General features: G+C 62.8%; 4 protein-coding genes across 5 annotated transcripts in view; 2 read left to right on the top strand and 2 right to left on the bottom strand.

Moving 5' to 3' along the window:
* CELF5 (CUGBP Elav-like family member 5) overlaps positions 1–5,198 on the top strand; it is a 29,149-nt gene extending 23,951 nt beyond the window's left edge. The window contains exons 7-12 of one of the 2 annotated variants that reach the window (XM_065747366.1): positions 2,525–2,669; positions 2,981–3,127; positions 3,266–3,328; positions 3,449–3,529; positions 4,788–4,931; positions 5,019–5,198. In XM_065747366.1, the coding sequence (XP_065603438.1) occupies positions 2,525–2,669; positions 2,981–3,127; positions 3,266–3,328; positions 3,449–3,529; positions 4,788–4,931; positions 5,019–5,146 (708 nt within the window). In that variant the 3' untranslated portion in view covers positions 5,147–5,198. Of the gene's footprint in view, positions 1–2,524; positions 2,670–2,980; positions 3,128–3,265; positions 3,365–3,400; positions 3,530–4,787; positions 4,932–5,018 lie in introns of both variants that reach the window. The other variant, XM_065747365.1, reaches the window with a different exon arrangement.
* A 364-nt stretch (positions 5,199–5,562) lies between these two features.
* Positions 5,563–25,617, bottom strand: LOC136055559 (scaffold attachment factor B1-like). The gene is made up of 22 exons (XM_065747359.1): positions 25,420–25,617; positions 24,809–24,896; positions 24,389–24,453; positions 24,106–24,312; positions 23,066–23,125; positions 22,455–22,482; positions 21,079–21,577; positions 20,602–20,651; positions 18,659–18,759; positions 17,336–17,485; positions 17,184–17,260; positions 16,897–17,036; positions 16,717–16,808; positions 16,329–16,435; positions 15,708–16,001; positions 15,173–15,310; positions 14,734–14,776; positions 14,254–14,375; positions 13,867–13,979; positions 13,738–13,789; positions 13,392–13,535; positions 5,563–5,573 (listed from the first exon to the last, which is right to left on the bottom strand). The coding sequence occupies exons 1-21, from the start codon at positions 25,606–25,608 to the stop codon at positions 13,406–13,408; spliced, it is 2,745 nt and encodes a 914-aa protein (XP_065603431.1). The 5' UTR covers positions 25,609–25,617; the 3' UTR covers positions 5,563–5,573; positions 13,392–13,405.
* HSD11B1L (hydroxysteroid 11-beta dehydrogenase 1 like) lies at positions 7,633–11,003 on the bottom strand (the record flags this gene model as incomplete). The annotated part of the gene is made up of 7 exons (XM_065747361.1): positions 7,633–7,813; positions 7,882–8,047; positions 8,130–8,223; positions 8,576–8,667; positions 8,804–8,915; positions 9,943–10,073; positions 10,964–11,003. Coding segments are annotated over 7 exons (816 nt in total), but the record flags the coding sequence as incomplete, so codon positions are not given.
* Positions 11,099–12,794, top strand: MICOS13 (mitochondrial contact site and cristae organizing system subunit 13). Its single transcript, XM_065747355.1, has 4 exons — positions 11,099–11,127; positions 11,489–11,645; positions 12,174–12,225; positions 12,697–12,794. Exons 1-4 carry the CDS (start codon positions 11,099–11,101, stop codon positions 12,792–12,794), a joined length of 336 nt encoding a protein of 111 aa, XP_065603427.1.
* Positions 25,618–25,653: the final 36 nt, after the last annotated feature.

The following is a 25,653-nucleotide window of genomic DNA, read 5'->3' as shown; positions in this document are numbered from 1 at the left end:
GTATCGCGCGGGGGGGCGGGGGGCGGGCTGCCCTCGTGGCTGTGGGGCACGGCCATCCCAGGGCTGGGAGACCTCCGGCAGGTCTCTGTCACCGCGTGCGGGTTTGCCCGTACCCGGGCTTTGCTTCGGTCTCGCAGTCGGCAGTGCCCCCCCGCTATGGGGCCGGGTCTCTGGGCCGCAGACTGGCGGAGGTGCCCGGGAGCAGGTGGAGCTCAAGGCGGCGTCTTTCTGTCCTCGCGAGCAGCTCGGGGCCGGGACTCCTGGCTGATATTGGCCAGGCGTGGTTTGTGAGCGGGCTCTGCGGTCCCGGCGTGTTCGCTTCTGGGGCGGCAGGAGAGCCCTGGGCCCCGATTTCTCCGGAGGGCACCGTCCCCGCCGCTGTCCTGGGCCCCCAGGGCTTCCCCTCTTGACCCACGCGGGGTTCTCAGGGGGTCCAGTCGTCCTTCTCCCCCCGTGGCAGGGCTGGCTGCACCCCAGGTCCTGGGGGGGACTGTGCAGGTGGTGGTGCCGTTGGTGTTGGAAGTAGATCCCAAACTCAGCTCCGGTGATCTTTCGGGTGTTGGTGAGCGGTGCAGGGGCACAATGGGGCCGTGCTGCTGTGGCCCCCAGGGGGAGCAGGGGGGGTAGGGGGGGCAGTGAGGCCTTCCCCGCTTTGGCCGCGGTGTCCGCGCTCCGGGCGCGCGGATGGAAGCTCGGCGCTGCTGCTCGCTCCTCTGCCGTTTCTCGGCTGTGTCTGTGAGCTCCTTGCCCTCTCTCCAGCTCCTTACTAACCTTGCTGCTCTCTGCCTGCGCTGCCTTTCCCTTCCACTCGGGACTTTGTGCTCCATTTCGCTCCCAGCCTTCCTCCCCTGGAGCTCTCCAGCTCTGGGTGTGCTCTCATCAGGGGGAGGGCTGGTGGGGCTGCAGCTGGGATGCGGTGCAGGCGGTGGTGGTGACGTGGCAGGGTCAGGATGAGCGCTGCCGGGGCCGGCTGGGCTCTGCTGGTACGGCCCCAGTGCGGTGTGCCTGTGTCCTTCTCTCCCATCCATGTGAGCTTTGCTCCGGAGCGTTTGGGGCCCCACTTCTCGATCCCTCTGGATGTTTTTAATTGATGTGAATGACATTTCCCTTGAAGGAAAGGTACCTGGAATTAAATGTGAAATCACCGCAGGCTGCGTTCGGTCTGAAGTTATTCCGATGCAGTCAGAGATGGGTGCAGAGATAGACAGCACCTGAGAGCTGGGGCGGCCTGGGAGAAAAGGACTGCGCCCAAAAAGCAGCGCCCGGGAGGGATGGGAGAGGAGCTGGGAGCAGAGCTGGGAGAGGAGCTGGGAGCAGAGCTGGGAGAGGAGCTGGGAGCAGAGCTGGGAGAGGAGCTGGGAGCAGAGCTGGGAGAGGAGCTGGGAGCACAGAGCTGGGAGAGGAGCTGGGAGCAGAGCTGGGAGAGGAGCTGGGATCGCAGAGCTGGGAGAGGAGCTGGGAGCAGAGCTGGGAGAGGAGCTGGGAGCAGAGCTGGGAGAGGAGCTGGGAGCGCAGAGCTGGGAGAGGAGCTGGGATCACCGAGCTGGGAGAGGAGCTGGGAGCAGAGCTGGGAGCAGAGCTGGACCAGGCGGCCCAGAGCTGATGGAGCAGTGGTGCAGTTACCGCGAGCATCTTTGGTGGCTGTAAGCACAAAACGCTGCGTCCACCACCGCCACCGTTTCTTCCTCCGGTCCTTAAGGCTCATTAGGGTAATTTTCGTTGAGTAATGACGGCCGTTCGGGAACGCGGCTGTGCGGCATTTGCATCTGAATGCGGGTCTCGCTCCGGCGGAGCCTGCCAGCACTCACTGACAAATCGATGTTGGACGAAACGCGTTGGGCCGTGCACGCCGAGGTGCGGAGGGCTGCCGGGCACCCTCCCCCTGCCGGGCACCCTCCCCCTGCCGGGCACCCTCCCCCTGCTGCTGCCCTGTGCTCGTTTCCATCCCGCCCGCTCTCCCCGTGCCCACTCTTTGGGGCAGTGCCTCTTATTCTTCTCAGCTTTGGTGTGGAGGGGATGAAAAGGAGCGCAGCGCGACGCTGTTTCCGAGTTGAGCTGCGGATCCGGGGCTGAGCGGGCGGATCTGTGCTGTGCTGCAGCCCCAGGACCACCCGTGGTCGGTGTGAAGAGGATCCGCGTTGTTCTCGGTTTCTCCACGTGCCGCCCCAGCTCTTCCCGGTTTCCGGAGCGTTCCCAGCCCTTCCTGCCTGACAGCAGATGGGGTTTACGAAGGGATTTAGGATCCAGAGTGAGGAGAAGCGTGGTTGGTGCTGTCCATTGCATCTCACGGCACCGGCTGACGGCTGCGCGGGTCTTCACCCCACTCACTGCCCCACCCCCCTGTGCTCGGTGCCACGAGTGGACGACGGACAGCCCCACGAGCCGGGCTGGAGGGACGTGGGGGGGTACCCGGGGTCGGGGCCGCGTTCCTCGAGGCAGAGCTGCGTGCGGGGTCACGTAACGGCCGCGGAGGGGCGGCTGCTGGGGCCGTGCGGGTGCTGAGCAGCCCGGCCCTGCCTTGCAGCTGATGCAGCAGCAGACCACCGTGCTGTCCACCTCCCACGGCAGCTACCTGAGCCCCGGCGTCACCTTCTCGCCGTGCCACATCCAGCAGATCGGGGCCGTCAGTCTCAACGGGCTCCCGGCAGCGCCCATCGCGCAGACGTCAGGTGAGGGCCGCGCCCGCCCCTTCGAGCACGAGGAGCGACAGTGTCCCCGTCCCTGGCAGCGCTGCCGCTCCGCATCCATCCACAGCTGACGGCTGTGTCACAGAGCCATGGGATCGCTCAGGTTGGAAAAGATCTTAAAGATCACCGCATCCAACCTGGACCTGCCCTAAGTCCCGTCTCGGGTCTGCGCTGGGGATGCCCCGGCCCGGGGCTCCGCAGTGCGCGAACAGCGGCGGGGGGCAGCGGGGGCTCTGCGGACGGAACGAGGAGCGCAGGGCCCCGTCTGACGGCGTCCCCTCCTCGCTCCGCAGCGCTGCACTCCCCGCCCCTCCTGGGAACGACGGCCGTGCCGGGGCTGGTGGCCCCGCTCCCGAACGGCTTCACGGGCGTCGTGCCCTTCCCCAGCAGCCACCCGTCCCTGGAAGCGGTGTACACCAACGGCTTCGTGCCGTACTCGGGTACGGCCGCCGTGAGAGCGGAGCGTGGCCCCGCTCCACCGTCCCCGCCGCTGTTCCTCCGGCCCCGCGCGGACCCCCCCGGGGTCTCCGGGAGCGACGTTCCCTCTGCTGCGCTTCTCACGACCTTCTCCTTTGCAGCCCAGAGCCCTTCGGTAGCGGACGCTCTGCACCCGACCTTCGGCGGCGTCCAGCAGTACGCAGGTACCGCAGCCCCTCCCCCTGCTCGGGTCCTGGCAGGTACCGCAGCCCCTCGCCCTGCTCGGGTCCTGGCAGGTACCGCAGCCCCGGGTAAACGGTTCCTTCTGTCTCCTCGGGACGCAGCCGTGTACCCCACCACCTCCATCGCCCCCATCGCTCCGAGCATCGCGCAGCCACCGCCCGTCCTGCAGCAGCAGCGCGAGGGTGAGGGGCACTGCCCACGGGGGAGGGGGGGCAGGAGGGGTCAGCACAGAGCGGGGTGCGGCAGTCCTGGAAGGGATGTGTGGCAGTCCTGGAGGGGATGTGTGGCAGTCCTGGAAGGGATGTGTGGCAGTCCTGGAGGGGATGTGTGGCAGTCCTGGAAGGGATGTGTGGCAGTGCTGGAGGGGATGTGTGGCAGTCCTGGAAGGGATGTATGGGAGTCCTGGAAGGGATGTGTGGCAGTCCTGGAAGGGATGTATGGGAGTCCTGGAAGGGATGTGTGGCAGTCCTGGAAGGGATGTGTGGCAGTCCTGGAGGGGATGTGTAGCAGTCCTGGAGGGGATGTGTGGCAGTCCTGGAGGGGATGTATGGGAGTCCTGGAAGGGATGTATGGGAGTCCTGGAAGGGATGTGTGGCAGTGCTGGAGGGGATGTGTGGCAGTGCTGGAGGGGATGTGTGGCAGTCCTGGAGGGGATGTGTGGCAGTGCTGGAGGGGATGTGTGGCAGTCCTGGAAGGGATGTGTGGGAGTCCTGGAGGGGATGTGTGGCAGTCCTGGAAGGGATGTGTGGCAGTGCTGGAGGGGATGTGTGGGAGTCCTGGAGGGGATGTGTGGGAGTCCTGGAAGGGATGTATGGGAGTCCTGGAAGGGATGTGTGGCAGTCCTGGAAGGGATGTGTGGCAGTCCTGGAAGGGATGTGTGGCAGTGCTGGAGGGGATGTGTGGCAGTGCTGGAGGGGATGTGTGGCAGTCCTGGAAGGGATGTGTGGCAGTGCTGGAGGGGATGTGTGGCAGTCCTGGAGGGGATGTGTGGCAGTCCTGGAAGGGATGTGTGGCAGTGCTGGAGGGGATGTGTGGCAGTCCTGGAAGGGATGTGTGGCAGTGCTGGAGGGGATGTGTGGCAGTGCTGGAGGGGATGTGTGGCAGTGCTGGAGGGGATGTGTGGCAGTCCTGGAAGGGATGTGTGGCAGTGCTGGAGGGGATGTGTGGCAGTCACAGCTGTGTGTGGGCCCTGGGTGGGATCCGGGCAAACTGTGAAGGGGAATCCGCTCTGCAGAACCTCGTCTGTCTGGATTGTCTCAGAGGGTCCTGGAGACCCTCGGGACCCGTGGATGAGTGCCTGAGATAGGGGAGCTCGAGGCCAAAGGACACAGTGCTGGGGTTCTCCTCCAGCGCTGCGCTCTCAGCGGAGCCCTTTTCTCTCCCCCTTTCCCTTCGGGGCTCTCTGTGCTCTGCCCCTCCCCACCGCCCTCGTGCCTGCAGGTCCCGAAGGCTGCAACCTCTTCATCTACCATCTCCCCCAGGAGTTTGGAGACAATGAGTTGATGCAGATGTTCCTTCCCTTTGGCAATATCATCTCCTCCAAGGTGTTCATGGATCGTGCCACCAACCAGAGCAAGTGTTTTGGTGAGTGCTGCTGGAGGGCGACGCACAGCGTGGCTGGGACGGCCCCGGCGGTGCCGCCGTCATCGCTGCCCGCGTCCTCTCCTCCAGGTTTTGTGAGCTTCGACAACCCCTCCAGTGCACAAACTGCCATCCAGGCCATGAACGGCTTCCAGATCGGCATGAAACGTTTGAAGGTCCAATTGAAACGACCCAAGGATGCCAACCATCCCTACTGACAGCAGCGAGCGCGCAGGAGTCGCTTCTGCAGCGCAGGTAAAGGCGGCGCGGCCGCGCTGAGTGCTGTTCAGAATTGGGGCAGTGGGGGAGGGGCTGCTCCCCGCTCAGGGCTGGGGAGGTGAATGGGGTCGGACGTGGTCCGGTGACAGCCAGGGGGTGTATGGGACAGCCGAGGGGGTGATGTGGGGGTTGGGGTCCCGAGGTGGGGACTGAGCCGTGCGGGGCTGAGGGCGGAGGCTGAGCTGAGTTACCTGGGGCCAGGTGAGCTGGTGACGGCTGTGAGCAGCTCGTGATGGCAGGTGGGTGCTCTGAGCAAGGCTTCGCCCCCCCGCCCTGCCCCACAGAGCTTTCATCTGCCTCCGAAGGTCCGGAGACCCCATTGGTTGGACTGCTGTCATCTGTGGGTCCTCCTCTGGTGGCCGCAGCGTGGGGCGGTGTTTGTGGCGCAGGTGATGCTCTGCGGGGCTGCAGAGCACTGCCCGCTGGGGGGGCTGCCTGGGGGGGCTGGCTCCTGCCAGACAGGCTGGGAGCAGTGGGGGGCTGTGCTGGGGGCGGGGGGGCTGCGCGTGATCCCTTCTGATTGGGGTCGTGCTCCTTCGTTGAGCAGCACCAGCTCAGATTTGGAGGTTCGCGCGGGGGTCCCTTTGCTCCCCGGTTCCTCCCTTTGTGTTCAGGTGGAGGGGATTTCCAGGGGAGGAGTTTCTGCTCCAGGCTGATTTACTGATGAATCTGTCAGCTTTTCTGACACGACCCCTTTCCCTTCCTCCCCTCCCCCCCCCCCCATTCTGCCCTGTGCCCCCAAAACAAAGCAGTTAGGAAGGGAGGAGCAGCACGTGCCCGGAGGAAGACCCCTCCCCTTCTCCCCGTGTTGTGACGGTGTGCGTGCATTACACAGCCCGTGGGTTTTCCCTTTTCTTCCGTTGAAGTGACTCACAGGACCAAACTTTCCCCCTGGGACGCTGACTCCTCGCCGCAGGGCTCGGAAGGCTTTACCTCCGCGGCGGCGCCTCCTCGGGAGGCACTGCAACCGGACCTGAACCTTTGGAGAGGATGAGGGGCACAGAGCGAGGAGAGCCCGTCTCCCTGCTCGGCGACGGCACGAGGCGAGGAGACGGACCCGCAAACCTGCAGGGTTAGGGCACGGCCCGCGGCTCCGCCCCGCGCACCCACCGCCCTTAGCGGCAGCCCGGCAGGGACCGCAGCTCCGGCGCTGCTCAAGGGCTCCTGCACCGCGCGCTGCCCCGGTGGGGCTGAAAGCACAGGACCCCCAACCCCGCGGGACCCCCATCCCCGCGGGACCCCCACGGCTGCCCCACATCTCACATTCCCTCGTGGGGACGGGGGACCCTCCTCCCCCCTCCCGTAGTTCCCCCGCACCGCTCCGTCCGCTCGCAGCGCTCTGCACACACACCCATCCACATCCACTCAGCACAGCTCGGCGCTTCGTGTCGCGATGATCCCCACGCGTGGATGGGGGGGAGGGGGGGAGGGACGGTGCCCACGGGGCCCATCCCCCCCCTCCCCCCCTTCATCGCCCACCGCTGTGATGAGGAGAGGAGGTACTGCGGAGTTTGGTAAGGCATCGAGAACATTCCGTGTGCGTCTGTGTGTCTGTGTCCACGTGGGAGCGGATGGAGGGGGATGGGCGACGCCGGTGGGGGCGGGGGGAGCGGGGTGGGGGCACAGCCCACCCCCCGTGGGCCGTGGGGTGTGTGTGTTTCTCTAGTCCATGTTTACTGACTGTAAATACCATTTTTATACTTAACATCTACGACGTACGTGATTTGTACAATGTACTTTATTTCTGCTACGAGTAATTTCATGGAGTTTAAACTTAATCTAATTTTGAACAAAAAAAAAAAAAACGAAAATGATCGACAGATGCAAAACGGGGCGGGGGGGGGAGGGGGAGGACAGCACCGGGGGGGGAGGGGAGGGGCACGGCCGCCGCTTCTTCCATCGCCGCTGCCGCCCCCGGCAGTGACAGCGCTCCGTCGGTGTCGGACTCCTCGGGCTCCAAAAACCTTTATTTAATCAAGGTTTTACCGCGAGGTTCCCCGGCTCCGCGTGCACCCAGCGGCGGCGGCGGACCGGGGCCGTCCGGGAAACCGGAGCGGAACGTGCCCGGAAAGCCCCGCCCCCCCAATGCTGCTCCGCCAATGGGCGGCCAAGAGCGGGCTGGCTCCGCCCAGGAGAGGCGGCCAATCGGCGAAGCTTGGCGCCGTTAGGGGCGGTGCTAGCGTGGGCCAGGAGCCAATGAGGAAGCCCTCAGCGCCGCGAGATTTGCATACTGCTGGTGCGTCGGCCAATCCATGGCGGACACGGAGGGGGGCGGGGCGGCGGCGGCGGTTTCCGGCCCGAGATCGGGAGAACGGAGCGGAGCGGGGCCGGGAGGGGGCGGGGCCGGGAGGGGGCGGGGCGGGGCCGGGAGGGGGCGGGGCCGGGGCCGGGCGGGGCGGCACGAGGATCCGCGGGCGCCGCTCGGTCACGGCGCGCTGTAGTTGTATAAGCTGTGCAGCACGCGGGGCGAGGGCAGCAGCACCCAGAGGCCGTGCACGTACTGCAGCCACCACGGGAAGAACACCTCGTGCGCGCGGGCGGCACCGCCGCGGATGATGGCGAGCGCCGCTTCGGCCGCGGGAGAAGCGCTGATGTGCACCTTACCCCTGCACGGCACCGGCGGCGTCACGGCGGGCGGCTGCCACCGCGGGAGCAGCACCCCCCCCCCACGCACCTGACCTTCTCCAGCGCCGACTCGGTGTCGATCAGGCCCAGGACGCACAGAGTGATGGAGACGTTTCTCCTCTGCATCGTGAGCTCGTGGCGCAGAGAGCTGAAGAAGCCGTCCAGAGCAAACTTGGTGGCGGAGTACGAAGTGGTGAAGGGAGTGGGCACCTTCCCTGGGAAAGGAGGGGATGAGGAACGCTGCGAAACGGAGCCGGCTCCGTCCTGCCCCGACCCACGGGAGCAGCGCACACTGACCTGTGAGGGAGGACACCACCACCACGCTGCCTCGGCTCCTCTCCAGCGTGGGCAGAGCCGCCGTTGCGAGCGCCACGTAACTGAAGAAATTCACCTGGAAGGGGCGAGGCCGTGCAAGCACAGAAAGGCCACCGTGAGCTGAGAGCCCACGGCGAACAGGAGAGGAACGGAGAGCAGAAACGGGAGGAGGAGGAACCCCGCTCCGAATGAGCCACTGCACACACACACACACACACACAGTGCCACAGCTCTGCACGGCCGCGGAGGGCGAAGGGGCGACACGAGTCCCTCCCAGGCCTTGTTCCCCACACCAGCGTGAGCAGAACAGAGGTGAGCACGGAGCCCTCCGGAGCTCTGGACTCGGAACGCGCACTGTGGCTGCTCTCAGAAGATCCCTTTGAGCCCCTCCAGGGGACCGCAGGATTTCTCCCGCTGCGAATCCTCACCTGCATGAGCCAGCGCGTGTGCTCCACGTCTCCGTTCCACATCTGGAAAGGGGAAGCGCCGATGTGGTTCAGCACCACGTAGTCCAGTCCTCCTGCGGGCACACGGAGCTCAGAGGGGCGGCCGTCCCCGCAGCGCTGAGGCCCCACTGCCGCGGCCCCACAGCCGCGCGCTGCCCTCCCCCGGCCCAGGGGGACCACGTCGCCGCGCGCCGCTCCCGTTGTGCTCACCCAGCTTTTGGACAGCGAACTGAAGCACCCTGGCGGGCTCTGAAGGGGAGGACATATCAGCCGGAATGTAAAAGACTTTCTTTGCTCCGAGGGTCAGACATTTCTCCATCACCTGGGAAAACAATGCTGTCCCAGTGATGAACCGGGACGGGGTGGGGGGAGGAGCAGCAGGAAGGGCAGCACGGGCACTTCTTCCCCCGCGCTGCCATCAGAAGCAGCTCCAGACAAAAACACCCTTCCGTTTAAACCCACCCGCGCTCAGCGCTCGGATGTTCAGATGCAGTGTAGCTCCAAAAAGGCTCAGCCAAAAAAAGGACCACAGAGGAGCACCGTGAGCACCGTGCAGTGCTGGGAGCTCTCTGCCCACGGGGGTGGGCCTGGGTGGCCTCGGAGGTCCGTTCTGACCCAAACCGTGGGGTCCCACAGTCACTCAGCGTTGGAGAAGCCCTTAAAGATCATCGCGCCCAACCACAGCACGGCCCCGAGCACCGCGTGCGGGTGGATTTAAACACAGCGGGGACAGCACCGCCCCACGGCCCCGCGGGGCCCATCCCAGTGCTGAGCCACCCTCTGTGTGCAGAAGTGACTCCCGATTCAACGCAGCCATCCCCCGCTCAGCTCGAGGCCGTTTCACCGTCAGCACTGAGCAGACCCAACCCATCACCCTTCAGATACTGGAGGGCAGCAGTGAGGTCTCCCCTCACCTCCCCACACCGAACGGCCCCATTTCCTTCCCTCCCCCCTCGCAGAGCACACACTCCCCAGACCCTTCACATCCTCGCCGCCCTTCCAGGACCTCCAGCACCTCCGTGTCCTTTCCACACTGAGCTGCACGCAGCACTCGAGGGGAGGGCTCAGCGGTGCCGAGCAGGGGCAGGGTGACGTCCCACCCTCCCATCCACCCCACAGAGACGTTCATCTGGGAGACCCCATTACAGAAAGCCTGGGCTGTGCGTGACAAACACCACTGACAGCGTCCCATCCCAGCCCCCCCAGGGCCGAGCAGAGCTCCGCTCCGCCGCGGCAGTGCCCTCTGGGAGCAGAGGAGCGCAGCACAGCGCTGCGCGCTCCCGAGCGGAGCAGTGCGGGCTCGGCGCTGCCGATCCCCATCGCTGCCGATCCCCATCGCTGCCCCTCACCTCCCGCAGCACCGCGTCCCTCCTGGCGGTCAGCACCATCTCGGCCCCCATTGCGGCGTAGCTGTACGCCATCTGCTCCCCGATGCCGGCGCTGGCTCCGGTCAGGAGGACACGGGCACCGGGAAGGAGCTCTGCTCGCGGGAGGAGGAAACACAGCGCCCATCGCATCACGGAGGAGGGGGTTGGGGTCACAGAGCGCTGTGCCACACTCTGAGCACTTCGGGGCTCGGATCAGTTTGGGGGTTGGGGTTCAGATCACTTTGGGGCTCAGATCGGTTCGGGGCTCGGGTCGGTTTGGGGTTTAGATTGGTTTGGGTCTTAGGTCACGTTGGGGCTCAGATCACTTTGGGGTTCGGACTGGTTTGGGGCTCAGATCACTTTGGGCTTTGGGTCAGCGTAGGGCTCAGGGCAGTTTGGGGCTCGGGTCGGTTTGGGGTTTGGGGCTCGGTTCATCCCTCTCGTGCTCAGCCGCACAGGGACAGCTCCGGGCCGCCTCGTGCAGCGGCCGAGGGCTCCGGTTCCGCTCCGGTTCCGCTCCGGTTCGGCCGTGAGCCCTCAGATCGCGGTGTGGCGGAGCTGCGCGTACCGGGCCGGGCCGAGTCCCTCCAGAGCAGCGCGAGCAGCACGGCCGCGCTCCCCACGGCACAAAGCGCCGTCCCGAAGGGCCGCATCGTCCCCGCGCTGTGCACAGCGGATCGGACCTTCAGGGGAACAACCGGAGCAGAACGGGGACGTCGGGGACGGAGCGCCGCGGGGTCCGCCCCATCCCCGGGGATTCCCGCAGAGCGCAGCGGGGAAATAAAGGGAGCGGGGGGGGGGGGGGGGGGAGGAGCGGCCCGACCCGGACCACAGGGAGCGCTTAACGAACGGCTCATTAACCCGCCAACTAACTCATTAACCCGTTCACTCATTAACCCGTTCACTCATTAACCCCACGGATGAGGGCATCCCCACGACAGCCCCGCCCCTCCCCCACCCCCGCGACCCTCCGCCCCTCACCCGCCCCCCCCAATCCCCTCACCCGCAAATGGCGGCGGGCGCAGCTTCCCGCCCACGTGACCGCGCTGCCACGGCAACGGCCGAGGCGGAAGCGCCGCTCTCCTCCTTCCGGTCACGTGCGCCGCTCCCGGCGCCCCCCGCTGCCCTTGGTGCCGCCATGGCCGCCCGCGCGCTGCCCGTGCTCAGGTCCGTCCGCTCCCGGCGCTGCCGCTCCGCCCCGGGCGTGAGAGCGCCGAGCGGGGCCTGGACGCCGGCCCGGTGCCCTCAGCCCATCGCTCTCCGGGGCCGCGGAGCTGCGTGCGGCGGGGGAGGGAGGGAGGGTCCGCCCGGTGCTGTCCGCCGCCGCTTTCAGCCGAGCTCCGGCAGCCGTGCCCGCGCTCGCGGTTCCGGTGTTTCCCCGTTCTCCTCTTAGAAAGGAGCAGGGACCGGGCGGGCGTCCGACGGCGTTCCCTCCGGGGAAGGAGTGGCGGTGAACGCCGACCCCACCGCCCCACGTCGGCGTTACTCCAAACGCCGTCTGAACCGCCGCCGCTTTCGGTCCCTTCAGGTTTGTCATCAAAGGAGGCCTGGCCGGAGCCGCTGTGTACGCGGCCTACGAGCAGGGGCTGCTGGGCAGCGGTGCAGAGGGCGCCGAAGCACTAAGAAAAGCTCAGGCAGCGCTGCCTCCTGCGGTCAGAGAGTGGACGAGTTACGTGGGCTGGGAGGTGAGGACGTGCGGGGGGAGGAGGCACTGCAGGCACGGTTTGTGCCCCAGCCCCGGTGCTGAGCCCACAGCTCCCACTGGGAGCTCTCCGAGGAGGGGAGGACGGCGCTGGGTTGAGTGGGGAGCGCTCCCAGGGAAGGGAAGGCCACGGACGCGCTGTGGGTGGCAGCGCGGGAATGGGTCTGGGCTTTCCTTTGGGCCGTCCTGCACGCCTCGTGGAGATCAGGGACACATTCTCGTGGTCTGCCAGGCTGAATTCATGCTGCCTTCGAGTAATTGAGCATTTGAAATCTTCAGGAGGCAGAAAGGCTTTTCCATATTGGAGGCTCTCATAGAAAGTCCGGAGCTGCCCCGTGTGGAGCTCCCCCTGCGCTGTGTGCTGCGGGAAGGAGCCGGGCCCCGACCTCAGGGCAAAGGCTGATGCTCTTTGAGTGAGCACTGAGTGCCTTTGGGGGCTGAGGTCCCGGAGCTCCCCCGGGTGAGGGCCCCGTCCCTCTCACCCCCCCACGGCTGCTGTTTCTCGTTCCAGCTCCCGCCCGCTCCAAGCTTGGACTTTTCTCCGTCTGATTCCTGGAACAAAGGTACAGTCACTTTTCATGTGGGTGTGAGGAGGGCGCAGCAGCCCCGAGGTGGTGGGGCTGTGGTGTGGCCGATGCAGCAGTGCCCCTCGGGGTTCCACCACGAGCGCCCTTGCTGACTTTGGGCACTTCGCTTTCTCTCAATACCTTCATTTCTGAGTGTGGGACCGGGGAAGATGAGCGGCCACAAAACTGCTCCCGCACACGGCTGTGTGACCCCAACCTCTGACGGTCCACAGCAGCGTTCCCATAGCGGCCTGAAAGGCCGAAGCGTACCATAAACACCCAACGGGGATCCGTAGTTCTTATGTGGGGACAGCCCCGTCCCTGGGACGTCCCGGGGTCTGCAGCAGAGCCACAGTCCCGGTGGAGCTGCCCAGGCCGCGGTGGGGACTTGGGCCCGGGGAGGCAGTACCGCCGTAGTGCAGCTCGGGCCGTGGTGCCCGGGATAAGCGCGGGGTGCTTTCCCCGCAGGAGTGCACGCGGCGATGTCTGCGCTGTCGGCGGCTCCGGAGCGCGCGTGTGAGTACACGGCGGAGGGCTGGAAGTACGTGAAGGAGCTCGTCAAGTGAGCGGCCACTGCACAGCCCTGCCCCACCCGGGGCAGCTCCGCCGGGCGGGCGCTGCAATAAAGGGCTTTGGAAATGCCGCTGCTGTCGGGGTTGGCTTTGGCACGCGGGGCGGTGTCCTCAGGGCTCCACGGAGCAGAGGTGCAGCTCCCGCTGGGAGATGTGGGGCACAGTTCCCCCCCCACTCTCCCGTTCAGTTCTGCAGTGTCGGTGGCCGATCCCTCCCGGGCACCATCCCCAGCATGAAAAAATCAGATTAATTAATCGGTTCGTTAGGAGTAACGAGGCGTGCCAGTGTGCTCCCAGGAGCAGCGTGCCGGGCGGTGAGCTGACCGGGGCAGGATGCACGCTGCAGCGCGGGGCCAAACACATCAGCGTCCCAGGGACGACTGAAGCCACCAACTGTAAACTGGATTTTATTTATGGAAAATGGAATGCTTCATTAACAAACAGTTGGGTTTTTTTTTTTTTGTTTTTTTTAAATGAGTTATGAACAACACGTTACAAAACAGATGAGTTCACATTGGATTGAGTGACGTCGTATGGCAGCAGCTTAAAAAATTACACTTACAGTGACCCGTGAGCTCCGGGGCCACGGAGCGTTCCGGGCGCGCTCAGTAGCGACGGTTGAAGCGGGGATCGTTGGGCCGGCTCGCCCGCTCCTGGCCAGCGAAGCCCTCTCCTTGCATCCCTCCCCCGTGCATCATCTGACTTTGGTTGCCGCCTTGCATGAACCCCCCTCGCCTGCAAAGTGAGGCACACAGGTTTGGGTTGGTTTGGTTGAGCCGTGGGAACACGGTGTGATCCCGTCGCGCTTCAGTAGTGAACCCCACAGCTGACACCGCCCCCAAAACGCCCCCAGGCCTCGCTGCAACTCGAGGGACCCACCCCAAAAAGGAAAGGGACCGGGGACGGAGCGGACCTGCGCTCGCCTGGAGCTCCTTACCCCGACATGCCTCCGCGGTGCATCACGTGGCCAGGTCTGCCTCGACCTCCGCCTGCACAGGAGCAGAAAGGATTCCTTTACACCCACGGGACCCCCGTGCCCACGGGGGCGGCTGTGGGGCAGCATTACCTTGCCATCTCTCGTGATCCCGTCCCATCATCCCTCCGTCCACGCTGCTCTGCCACGAGCGCTCCTGGTGCCCCTCGAACTTCCTGCCGTGGTCCCCCCAGTCGCGGCCGTCCCTGCGGGAAGCAGCGGCTCAGGGTCCGCATCCCACCTGGGATGTGCAGCCACAGCTGCAGGGGCAGCAGGAGCAGCAGGGGCAGCAGGGGATGCAGGAGCAGCAGGGGATGCAGGAGCAGCAGGAGCTGGAGGAGCTGCAGGGGATGCAGGAGCTGCAGGGGATGCAGGGGCAGCAGGGGATGCAGGGGCTGCAGCTCCGGGCCGAGGTTTGGGACACAGCCACGCTGTCAGCTCGCTGTGACAGTGCCTGCAGTGTGAGCTCAGCGCACTGACCGTGACTGCGGGGGGATCCCTCTGCTGTCGCTCATCCTCCGCTCGGAGCCGTAGCTGCCCCAGCTCTCCCGGGAGTCGCGGGAGTGGCGCTCGGGGCCTCCATGGCGCTCCTCTGGGTAATGCTGCATGGAGACACAGAGCGGAGCCGTCCTCACCTCTCCTCGCGGGACGTGGTGACGCTGCTCCCTGCCCACTTGTGTCGGGGTCTCCTGCAGTCCCAGCTCAGCTGGCAATGACGGCCCCCCTCTCACTGCCCCCCCGGCCCCAGGAGTGCACCAATAGTGCACCTTACACTGTTCATTTCATGCTATTTGTGCCTCTGTGCACCACAGTAACTGTCCCCGACCTTTATCCCAGCCCCGAAGCGCGCTTCCTAACGCAACCACGGCAGTCTGAGCGCCCACAGGCAGCGCTGGCCCCGCCACGCTGAGCCGAGCTGCGGCACACCAGGCTCTAGCAGCTCTACAAAAAGCAGCTCACCTGGCCATCGCGGTCTCCCATCATCGTCCTCGATCCATCCCTCCTGCAGACAGACAGTGGAAATCAGACCACGGCTGGAAAACACTGCAGCAGTAACAGCACCCACAACACAGACACACATCCCACATCCCAGCACTGCCAGCACTGCCAGCAGAGCTCAGGGAGCAGCACGGGGAGCCACGGCCCCTCGACCCCGGCACACCTCAGCAGCACAAAGCACGATGCAGCCCCCCCCCGTTCAGGTGCCCCCGTGCTGTTCCCAAAGCTTTGTTTTTCCAGCCCACAATCCGCAGAGCAGCAGCGCGGTGCTGAGCGGTGCCCAACGGCGCTCCCCTACACCAGACCCACACAGCCACTGAGCGGTGCCGGGGAGCAGCAGCATGGGAGGGGCACCCGCGGTGGCAGCCCCCGCAGCCCTGCCCGCTCGGGAGCTGCCCACCTGTCCAGGCCGTGCTCCTGGTAGCGGCCGCGCTCCCTGTGGTCGAAGTCGTGGAAGCGCTCCTGGCGCCCGAAGTCGGAGTGGTATCGGTCGTTCATGGCCATGCGCTTCGGCTCCGGCCAGTACGGCTCGTCCCTCCTGGCGGTGAGAACGCGCTCCTTTTCATCCGCTCCGCCTCTTCTGCTCTGTCCCCCCCTCCCTTCCAACCGTGCAAAGCACAGCCGCGTGTGGAGGAGCTCGGGAGCAGAGCGCGGCTCGGACAGCACAGCGGAGGTGTCACACACAGAGGTGACTGCAGCCCAGAGCCCCACAGTCACTCAGCGTTGGAGAAGCCCTTAAAGATCATCGCGCCCAACCACAGCACGGCCCCGAGCACCGCACTACAGCACGGCCCCGAGCACCGCGTGCGGGTGGATTTAAACACAGCGGGGACAGCACCGCCCCACGGCCCCGCGGGGCCCATCCCAGTGCTGAGCCACCCTCTGTGTGCAGAAGTGACTCCCGATTCAACGCAGCCGTCCCCGCCGCGCCGTACCGGCCATCCACGTCGTACGGCCTCCGCATGGCCGAGCGCCGCTCCTGCTCGTAGCGCAGCTGCTCGTGCTGCCGCCGCAGCTCTTCCCTCTCGCGCTGGATGCGCTCCTGCTCCCTCCTCCTCTCGTGCTCGATGTGCATGCGCTCCCTCTCCAGCCTCTCCCTCTCCATCCGCTCCCGCTCGAGCCGCTGCCGCTCGATCTCCAGCCTCTCGCGGGCGATCTCCAGCCTCTCGCGCTCCTCGCGCTCGCGGATCGTCTGCAGGTGCTGCTGCCGCTCCCGGCGCTCGCGGGTGCTGCTGGGGCAGCAGGAAACGTCAGAGGTGGATTTCGACAAAAAGGAGTTAAAAAGGAAAAGGCGAAACGAAACAAAACCACCACACAATGGCTGCAAACTCGTTGTGCTCTTCAGAATCAGAGCTGCGTCCCAAACCCACCCGGGGGACAAATCGCCCCACGCGGGCAGGGGAATTTCAGTCCCAATGCCTCAAAGCTCGTTGCTTCTACTCTAATAAAACACCCAATGACAGAAACCTTCCTCCCTCGGTCATTTTGGTTCACAGAAAGGTGTTTTACTTCTAGAAAGAAGCAGAGCGTTCGAGCAAGGTCAGTGCTGCTCTTACCGGCGCTGCTCGGCCTCCCTCATCTTCCTCTGAGCCTTGATCTTGTCGAAGGGCACGATGCCCTGCCGCTCCCTGCTCTCCGATTTGCGATCCTGGCTCTTAATGCTCTGCATTTAACACACAAGGACACGAACTCAGCGCCGTGCAAGCGCAGAAGGCCAAGTGCTGCCCGCCGGGCTCGGCTCTGCGTCCACACACACCTCAGAGCTCTGCCCCCACCTTCTCTCAATCCTTTTTTCTTCCCTAAGCATTGCAGGCCCACCACACGAGAAGTATTTCGTTGGTTACGAGCTAACCCCGCGCTACGGAGCCGCAGTGAGAGCAGGACGGGCACGGGGCCGGGCCGTCCCCAGGAGGCCGTGCCTGCTTCCCACGCAGCGCCACGTACTCTGTCTTTCGACGTCGTCGACGTCTTGACGCTGATGACAGGCTCTCCTTTGGATTTATCCATCACCACCGTTCTCTCTGTCCCTTTGCTCCCTGAACAGATCAGAGGTCGAGCAGAAGGTGAGAACTCAGCGCAGCCGCGGCGTGCAGCACGCTGCTCACGCTGCTCACGCTGCCCCACCTGACTTGGTGGACTTGGGCTGCTCCGACGGAGCCGACTTCTGCTCATCTTTCTCTTTCCTTTCCTTCTCGTCTTTGTCTTCCGCCCTCCTGGGATCGTCTTTTTGGTCAGACTTCTCATCCCTCTTGTTTCCGCTGGCTCTGCGGGGAGATGCAGTCACGGACTGAAGTGCAGGAAGAGACGGCCGGCCGAGGCAGAGCTCAGAGCGCGCTCTGCTCCCGCGATGCCCGTTCCAGCTGCTTTTCCTGGCGTGCCCCACCCCTGGACAGGGGCACTGAAGGCCGTACCTCTCGCTGGCCGTCTCCTTCTTGGACTCGTTCTCCTTTTTCTCACTTGCTTTCTTCCCAGCGGGTTCGTTTTTTGCCTGAAATGTATTTTGCACATCAGCTGAGGCCGTGACTCCCGCGCCCGCCGCCGATGGCTCGGCCCCCACACCCACCTTCTCCACGGAGATGATCTTCCCGTGCAGCTCGGTTTTGTGCAGGTGAGTGATGCACTTGGTGGCCTCCTCCGCCGTGGACATGGTGACGAAGCCGTAACAGCGCGCTCCAGGGCTGCGCGCGTTGGTGACCACTTTGGCACCCACCACCTTTCCCAGAGACACACCGTGTCACGCCCGTGGGACGCGGGGCCCTACAGCACGGCCCTGCCCACCCCACAGCCCCGGCACGCGGCTGCCCCCCACACGCTCCCACGTCACTGCTGGGGACGACAATGAGCGGTGTGTGCAGCTCTGCTGAGAAAGAGGAGCTCCCCCCCAGGAGCGACCTGACGAAGCCCACCCAGAGCGCGGGCTGTGTAGGTGAACAGACGTACAAAGGACCGCTGCCTGCTTGCAGCCGTGCTCTGAGCACAGCGGTGCTGCAGCGAAGCAGAGCTGAGCACGGAGCCCACCCCGGAGTGCCTCATTTCTTTAGGTGGGCGCTGCGCGCTCGGCAGCTTCACCTCCTCGGTGACCTCACTTAATGTCACGACAGCAGCCGAGCAGGGCAGGCACGAGGTGAGCCTGCTTCGCCACCCGTAACGAGCTGTGGGATCTCTACGAGCGATGCACCCCGGCTCAGCAGGTGGAACTGGGAACAAATGAACGGGAAGGCAGCACTGCCGCGTTAGTGACCCGGGGAAGGCAGCTCCCGATCCAGCCCTGGGTTGGCAGAGCCAACGTGTGCTGCACCTCAGCCCCGCGTGTGCTCAGTGCCAGGCCGGGGCTCACCCCGTGCCGGGCTCCCTGGCTGACGTGCAGCAGTGCACTGCTGAGCAGAGGAAGCCGTCTCCCCGCAGCCCTCGGAGCCCCGGGAGGACTCCAGAAATGCTCCCTGCTCCTCCGGCTGCTGCTTGCCCTTCCCAGCAGACACGGAGCACACCCGCAATGAACACCAAGCACCCGAACAGCAGCGTTTGGAGGCAGCTGCCCACTTCAGACCGAGGGCAGTGCTCGGGGGCTGAGCCCAACCCCAGCGTACGCCCCATCAGCAGCGCTGCCCCGCACTGCGCTGCCCCACATCGCCCCACGAGCAGCGCCCGCTGCGTCCTGCGAGGCTCCAAGGAGCAACAGCACGGAAACGACGTGAGCAGCCACTGCCTGGTGGGTAAGGACTGGAGGAGGAATTTGGGTTTGGTTTGGGATTGAAATCTGCAGCCCTCTGCCTCAACTCGGGCAGGATTTTCTGCCCCCTGAGCCCCGCGGATGTCTGCAGCAATGAAAGCATACGAAGTTTTAAGACAGTTTGTAGAGAGGGGAAAGTAAACAAAGAAATCTCACCTTCCCGTATTTGCTGAACAGATTCTTCAGGTCTGTAGCTCTGGTGGAGGAAGCAAGCCCACTCACCCAGAAGTTTCTCCCAGAACCGCCGGCAGTGCGACCTAGTGAGGAACAGACAGAACCACAGCCCGGACCATCAGCTCGCACGGCCCCGCGCCTGAAGAGACCACAGCTCCACAGACCCGCCCTTCCAGACCAGAAGCAGGCAGCTCAGCCCCAGCTCAGCCCCAGCTCAGCCCCAGCTCACCCCCAGCATCGCACCCGAGCACCACCAGGAGCCAACCCCCCCCCCCGGCGGAGCACGGAGCTCCCATATTCCATCCCTGCTCCAGAAAGGCCCGGATACGGAGCCGAGCCCCGCAGGACACGTCCCAGGAGAGCAGCGGGGACCACGAGGGCTCTGGGAGCAGTGTCAGCACCCACAGCCGTGCGCGCCCTGCCCTCAGCTCCTCGGCTCCCGGGGGTGTGGATTAACTGCACCGCTCCGGGAAAAGCGCTCGCCAAAAAGCGAAGCAGTGCTGTCGGCGTGTGCCTGGGCTGCACTGACAGCGCTGCCAGGCCTGCAACTCCGCGCGAGTTCGGAGAGGCTCGAGCTGAACACTCACAGCCCTTAACTCCCACACTGAGCGGCAGCGTCCACCTGGAAGCGCTACTCCGCGCTGTTACACCACGGCCTGACCCGCTCCCGCACTGCCGCACCCATCCTGGCTCAGCTTCTCGTGCTGATGGGACAGCAACCGAGCGAACGGGGCGCGACCTTCACCCCCACAGCACCCGGATCCACGCAGTGACGGGGGCTGGGATGAGGATCCCACTCCGACCTCCCGCCAATATCTCAGCGTCACTGCGCACAGCGTTCACCCCAAAGGTTACTGCACCCCGAGGGGGGCAGGCCTGGCTGCAGCGCCTGCCCCGAAACACTGCTGCTCAGAACTGCCATCAGACGGGACACACATCGTGCAAAGGCAGCGCCAGCTGCTCTCCGTGCTCGGGTGTCTGCGCCCCCAGTGCCCCGTGACAGCACTCACACCTGGGCACTGTGAAGCACTGTGACAGCAGGGGAGGACTTGGGGCGACCCCTTAAAAGATGAACCCCCCCCCAGAATGTGCTGCAGGCCGTGGGTACGTAACAGGACCTTTCCCAGTCCCTGAAATATCCCGAAAGAAGGGTAAGAAGAGATGAGAGGTGAGCAGGAGTTGAGCTGTGCAGGCGGGGACAGCCCCCCCCTTCCACCCGGACCACAGATCCCACCCCTAACATAACCCAACTCCTCTCCTTGCCCATCACAGCTCTGCTGGCACTGCAGCACCCACTGCTCCCACTGCAGCACCCACTGCTCCCACTGCAGCACCCACTGCAGCACCCACTGCTCCCACTGCAGCACCCACTGCTCCCACTGCAGCACCCACTGCTCCCACTGCAGCTCCCACTGCAGCACCCACTGCTCCCACTGCAGCACCCACTGCTCCCACTGCGGCTCTGGGGTTTCTGCCTCGGAGAGGAAGGAGATGAGGAAGCGGAGTGAGCTGCAGGCTCAGCTGCACGTGTATTAACACACGCAGAAAGAGGAGCAGAGGAGGCCCAGCTCGCTGAGAGCCCACGCTGCTCACCAGGCGTGCTGGCAGGAATCGGATCTGAGCGGGTAACGGCTACGGACCGACAATGCACCCGAGCACCACAGCAAAGCTGCACTCATCCTCACAGCAACGGGGGCACGAGTGGCAGCCCAGCACAGCCCGGGGCCACGAAGGGCACCCACTGATCAGCGCCACCTCTGCAGAGCGGGATCAGAGGGCACAACGCGCACCCTCCCAAACACAGCACTCCTGCACAGCTTCGAGCACAAAGTCCAGAAGAACTTAAATCAGGAGATTTAGGAACTGCAGAGACTTCAGTGCTCTCCGGGCAGCAGAGCCCACCACTGTGGGTTTGGGGAACGTACCTTTCTCATCTTTCGAGGGGAGCTTTGTGTCTCTGTCCTCCTCAGCTGAGCTGAAGACAAAACGACACGTTACTCGAGTCAGAGAGAATCGTGACTGCTGGCCGTTAATTAAAAGCTCAAATTAAATACCTACCAGAAAACATGTTGCAAACAAAAATACACCTTTACGTGCTTGATTTAAGCAATCTGACGAGAAATAAGGGAAGTCAGATTCTTAAACGGAAACGCATTAGGAAGAGGTTTACAAATCGGAGTAATTTAAGGAAACAACCGCTGAAGGTTGAGGAAGGGAAGGGATCAAAGCCTCTGTGCTTCGAAACGAAACCAAGTGCGCACAAGGAGAACTAAAAGCCATTCCTTAGGAACAGCGGCCGTTTCAGCAGGCGTGGTGGCCCACTGAAGGAAACAGCTTATTGGCATCACTTAACGACCCGTGACAAAAGATAGCATCTGGTCTAGAACGGAGAAAAAACAAACCTCTTTTTCTGATCACCGCCCTCACTGGCTGAGGACTCTTTAGTAGCAGGGGATTCCTCTGCATTAGCTCTGTCTTCTGCTTTCTTGCCATCTTCTTTGCTATCTTTGCCTTCGGGACCTGCGCCTCTCTCCGCTGTTTCCCCACTAGAGGCTTCCAGGCCTTGGCAGCGCTTGCTACTCTGATCGCTTACGCTCTCTACTCCTACAGAGTCAGAGTCCAGCTTCTCTTCCTCTAGTGTCTGTTCACTTCTCTCCCCTTTTGCTACCACTAAACGCTTTGCCTCCTTCCTTGCCATAGCTTGGGCCGACTTGCTGTCCAAATCTAAAGCATCTTCCTCCGACTGAGCGGCACCAAGAGCGTCCTCTTCCTCTGCCAGCCTCTTGCCTGGCACCACGTTACTTGCTTCCTGTGCATGGGGCTGCTCCGCTTCGGAGGTTTCTTCGTTAAGGAGCTCAGATTTACAAGTTTCCCCCAAAATGTCGAGTATTTTCTCATTTTCTACGGATTTAACAGGAATAGAATGGCACAAGGTTTAATCACCAGGGAAATACAGCAATCACAAACGTGGAACTGGCATGGCTGCCACACTAACACCAAGAGAACGGCTAAGCTACACAGAGATTGGAAAGCCCTCGTGTACACAGTTACAGCACTACGCTCACTGCACTCTGACACACCACCGCATCAGCCCTCACACGTTAACAGGGAAAAGGCCCCCACTGATTTAACAAAAACCTTCTGGCTCATCCTTGATATTCTTCACGCAATCGTTCAGCTGTTTCTTTAGTTCGCTTCCGCAGTCCGGGCCGCTTAACTGAACATAGCAAAGCACTGAGGGTTCAATTTTTACATTTCTGTGACATTCTTAGCAGACAGTCCAACATGAAACCTGGGCTTCTTCTGATGGTGCGTGAGTGTGTTTGCAGTCCACAAAGTGATAAGTATCTGTATGAAATTTCCATGGAGAAACTCTCTTCTTTCTTCTGTATCCAGTAACTAATCTGCACATTTTACGGCCCTACAATATCTCTGTGCTGCTGTCCCTGCTCCCGCCTTAGTTAAAGAGTTAAGGTGTGTGATCTGTTCAGAGGCAGAATGTTTAGCTCTTAAACCTGTCATACCTTCTCTACATCCACCTAGGCAGCTTAACAGGTTTTTAAACCATTTCATGTCACTGACAATAGCTCAGAGATGACAAGCATCACTCGACAGACCTGCGGATATGATTGGGTTTCCAATCTCTATGACCCTGCATGATCTGGGTTGGCCATCATAAGAACAACGCGAACTCTACGTCTGTTCGCTCGGTTTACACAGTTAATGGTTTCAAAAGTATTAGTTGTAAAGACAGGAATATGCTTTTCTTTAACAGTACCTGGCTCCAAGTGCAGTTTCTCGATTTTCTGTTCGGGAAATAAACACAGAATGAGGATTTTATACAGTGTGCTGTCACAGAGCATCGCTGCCCCCCCCCCCCCAAGATTTAAACGTAGGCCAATCCTCACTGCTCCTCACCACCCACTGGAAACTGATAACGCCCCTAACTTCTTTTCGTCTAATTAAAGCCCGAATTTCAGCCACTGCTCTCCTCATAACCGGGAGCACAGGGGGCACAGCAGGCTGCCCTTGTGTCCTGCACAGGGAAACGAAGCCCGGCTGCTCCTGCACGTCAGCAGCAGCAGCAGGAGCAGAGAAACCCGCTGTGAAGCTGCTCAGGCAAACCTTTTCCCTAAGCAAAAAAAGCCATCACAGCGCTTTTGCAGCGCTGTTCTGAAGGCCTGGCTCCTCCGCAGAACAGAGCAAAGGCGGAGGGCTTGAAGGCCCCTGAAACTGGTGAGGCAGGGAAGGAAAAAACCTGGAAGTGATTTGGGGCAGCCACCCCCAAGCACTGTGAGCTCACTGAGCTGCTGAGCTTCACCCCGCAGCCACGTGCTATCAACACACTGGGGAAAAACAACACATCCGCAAGTCACGTTTTCAATTTACCTTCATTTCAATTAAATCAGAAGAGGAATCTACATTGTTTTCAATCTCATCATAATCTTCCTAAAAGAGTAAAACAGGAATTAGAGCACTCCTCACAAAGCAGGGTTTGCTTACTGAGAGACACGACCGCGTTCAGCGCTCCTCAGCAACGACAGAAGAGCGTTCAGAGCCTGAGCACTTCTGAACACATCCCGGGAGGAGCAAGAGGGAAATGTTCTCGGCCCTTTAAGGAGAGCACTCCTTCAGAAACCGCCCGGCTTAACGCCACTGCAATACTGAGATCAAAGCATACTTGGAAGGGACTTAAAATTGCTTTTCCATCTCCCACCTTCTGTTTCGTTTTTCACTTCTGTTTCTGACTCGAAGGGAGCGAGGCTGCCGGAAGCTTCCACTTTCCCCACCACAAAACTGCCCCACAGCTACAGCCCTGAGAGCTGCAGCAGGGCCCAGCCAGCGCTGCTTACACGAATCCCCACAGCTCTAATGGAGACAGACTGCTGCCTCCCACAGACACAACAAACCTAAGGCAAATACCCGAGGGGAGAAGGAAGGAGAGCGCTTCTGCCTGGGGAGCAATCATGGCACACCGCTGTGCTCAGCAGCTGCAGACTGCTACAAACCCAGCTTGCTCTCTAAGCCACGTGAGGCGTTGGGCAGAGCCACGGTTTTGTGATTTAATAATCTAGAAGAAAACTGCACAACGCAAATCCTTCACAACGTTATTTCTGCAGGAAAAGGTTTCTAAACTGGAAGCTGAACGCGCATCTCCTCCCTGCGTGCAGTAATGTAGGTGGGGGGTACACAAGAATGTGTACACGCGCACTCTGAAGGCAGCTGGATCTAACACACTGCTCTGAGCCGCGGTAAAGCAGAAGGAAATCTCACTGCTGTCACCTTTGCAGCCTCTGGAGGGACGCAGGAGCTGCTCGTGTGAAGCAGAGCCCACATTCTGCACACAGCCATACTGTTGTACCAAACGAACGTCCCCACGTGGCCCAACACTTACTAAACCTCGCCACACCCGCAGGACCTCTACGCACCTCATTTTCTGTTAGCTGATCTGGAAGTTCTTTCATTTCTGCATCGACGTTGTCTTTATTATCAGACAGCGAATCAAGAATGTTATCAGGGCTATAGTCTTCTCCACAGTCTACAGCACTGCTGTTGTCTATTTCAGCTTCATCTAACACGCTAATATCCATCATATCTATGTCCTGTAAGGTGTCCAGGCTGGCTTCAATATCCTCCTAAATGAAGGGAGAGGGGAGATGTGGCTTTCTGTGATTTTCGTGGCCCGTGTGCTCGCCGCCTGCCGTCACCTACCTGCCCATCCCTGGAGTTCTCCTCCAGCCCGTTGTCTTCCACCCCTTCCTCTTCTGGTTTCCTTCCTACGAGTAACACAGCTCAATGAGGAACAGCACTACGTTTCATAGCACGCCCACTCCTTCCTGAATTATCCATGAACGCCGTTTCGGTGAATAACCGTGAGGTCCTGACCCAGGAGCCCCGCCTGGATTTAGCTGAGGGTGGGAATGCAGCACAGGTACCGCAGGTACGTGGCACGAGCAGGAGAAGGGCTGCAAGGCGTGCCACGGCAGAACCCCCGCTGTCATGCCACTTTGCCAATGAAATAAAAAGCTTTTTGGTTTTTCTGCTTTTGATGCTAAGCCAGCAGAATAAGGAAGGAAAAACCCGGGATGCCGCTGCGCGGCGAAGTGAGGACGCCGTGCTCGCGCCCCGTACCTTTGCTCATTCTTTTGGACAGCCTCTTGCTGCTCAGCTCCGAAGCCACGGGAATCTCATCCGGATCTCCTCCTTCGTCCTCGATGGCCTGAGGGACACAGCAGCACGGCTGGGATCAGCTCCGGGCCCCCCAGCCCCACACCGCACTGCTGCCCATCACTGCGACTCTGCAGGACGCAGAGCTCCACGACACGGGCACGGTTGGGATTTCGGGGCTGGGGGCGCCGTCCAACCCACAGCGACGAGCGGGGACACGCGGGGGTGCACGGGGCAGGACGAGCACGGCTGGGAACGACGCGGAGAAGCCACAAAGGACCCCGGGCCGCAGCACGCCCGGCATCCGGGGGAGAGGAGCGGGCACAGGGAGCAGCAGATCGGGGGAAGGGGAGCGCCGGCACTTCGGGGCAGCGGGACAACGGAGCGGAGCGGGGCGGAACGGAACGGAACGGAACGGAGCGGGGCGGGGCGGGGCGGACCGGAACGAGTGGGACACCCCGCCCCCCCCACCCCGTTCCCCCCGGCGCTGCACCGCGGCCGCCGCGCATGCGCTAAAGGCCCTCGGCCCGGGACAAAGGCCCCGGATGAGCCTCCCCTCCCCCTCCCCCGCTCACCCGCCTCAGCCGCTCCATCAGGACGCTCTTGTTGCCGCCCGTGTCCAGGTTGCGGCGCTTCAGCTCGGCCCGCAGGTCGATGACGCGCAGCTCGCTCAGCCGCCGCGTTTCGGGCTCCGAGCCGAGCGCTACGGGCCCCCCAGGGGACGTCAGCTCCCCCAGCCCGGCCGCTGATTGACTCTCCGCCATCAAGGCCCCTCCGAGAGCCCGCTTCGAGCCCGAACGCGAGGGAGC

The sequence above is a fragment of the Cyrtonyx montezumae genome, unplaced genomic scaffold, assembly GCF_038088225.1.
Source record: "Cyrtonyx montezumae isolate F1298 unplaced genomic scaffold, pur_monq_1.0 scaffold_44, whole genome shotgun sequence".
NCBI lineage: Eukaryota > Metazoa > Chordata > Aves > Galliformes > Odontophoridae > Cyrtonyx > Cyrtonyx montezumae.
This window is presented reverse-complemented; position numbering and strand designations above follow the sequence as displayed.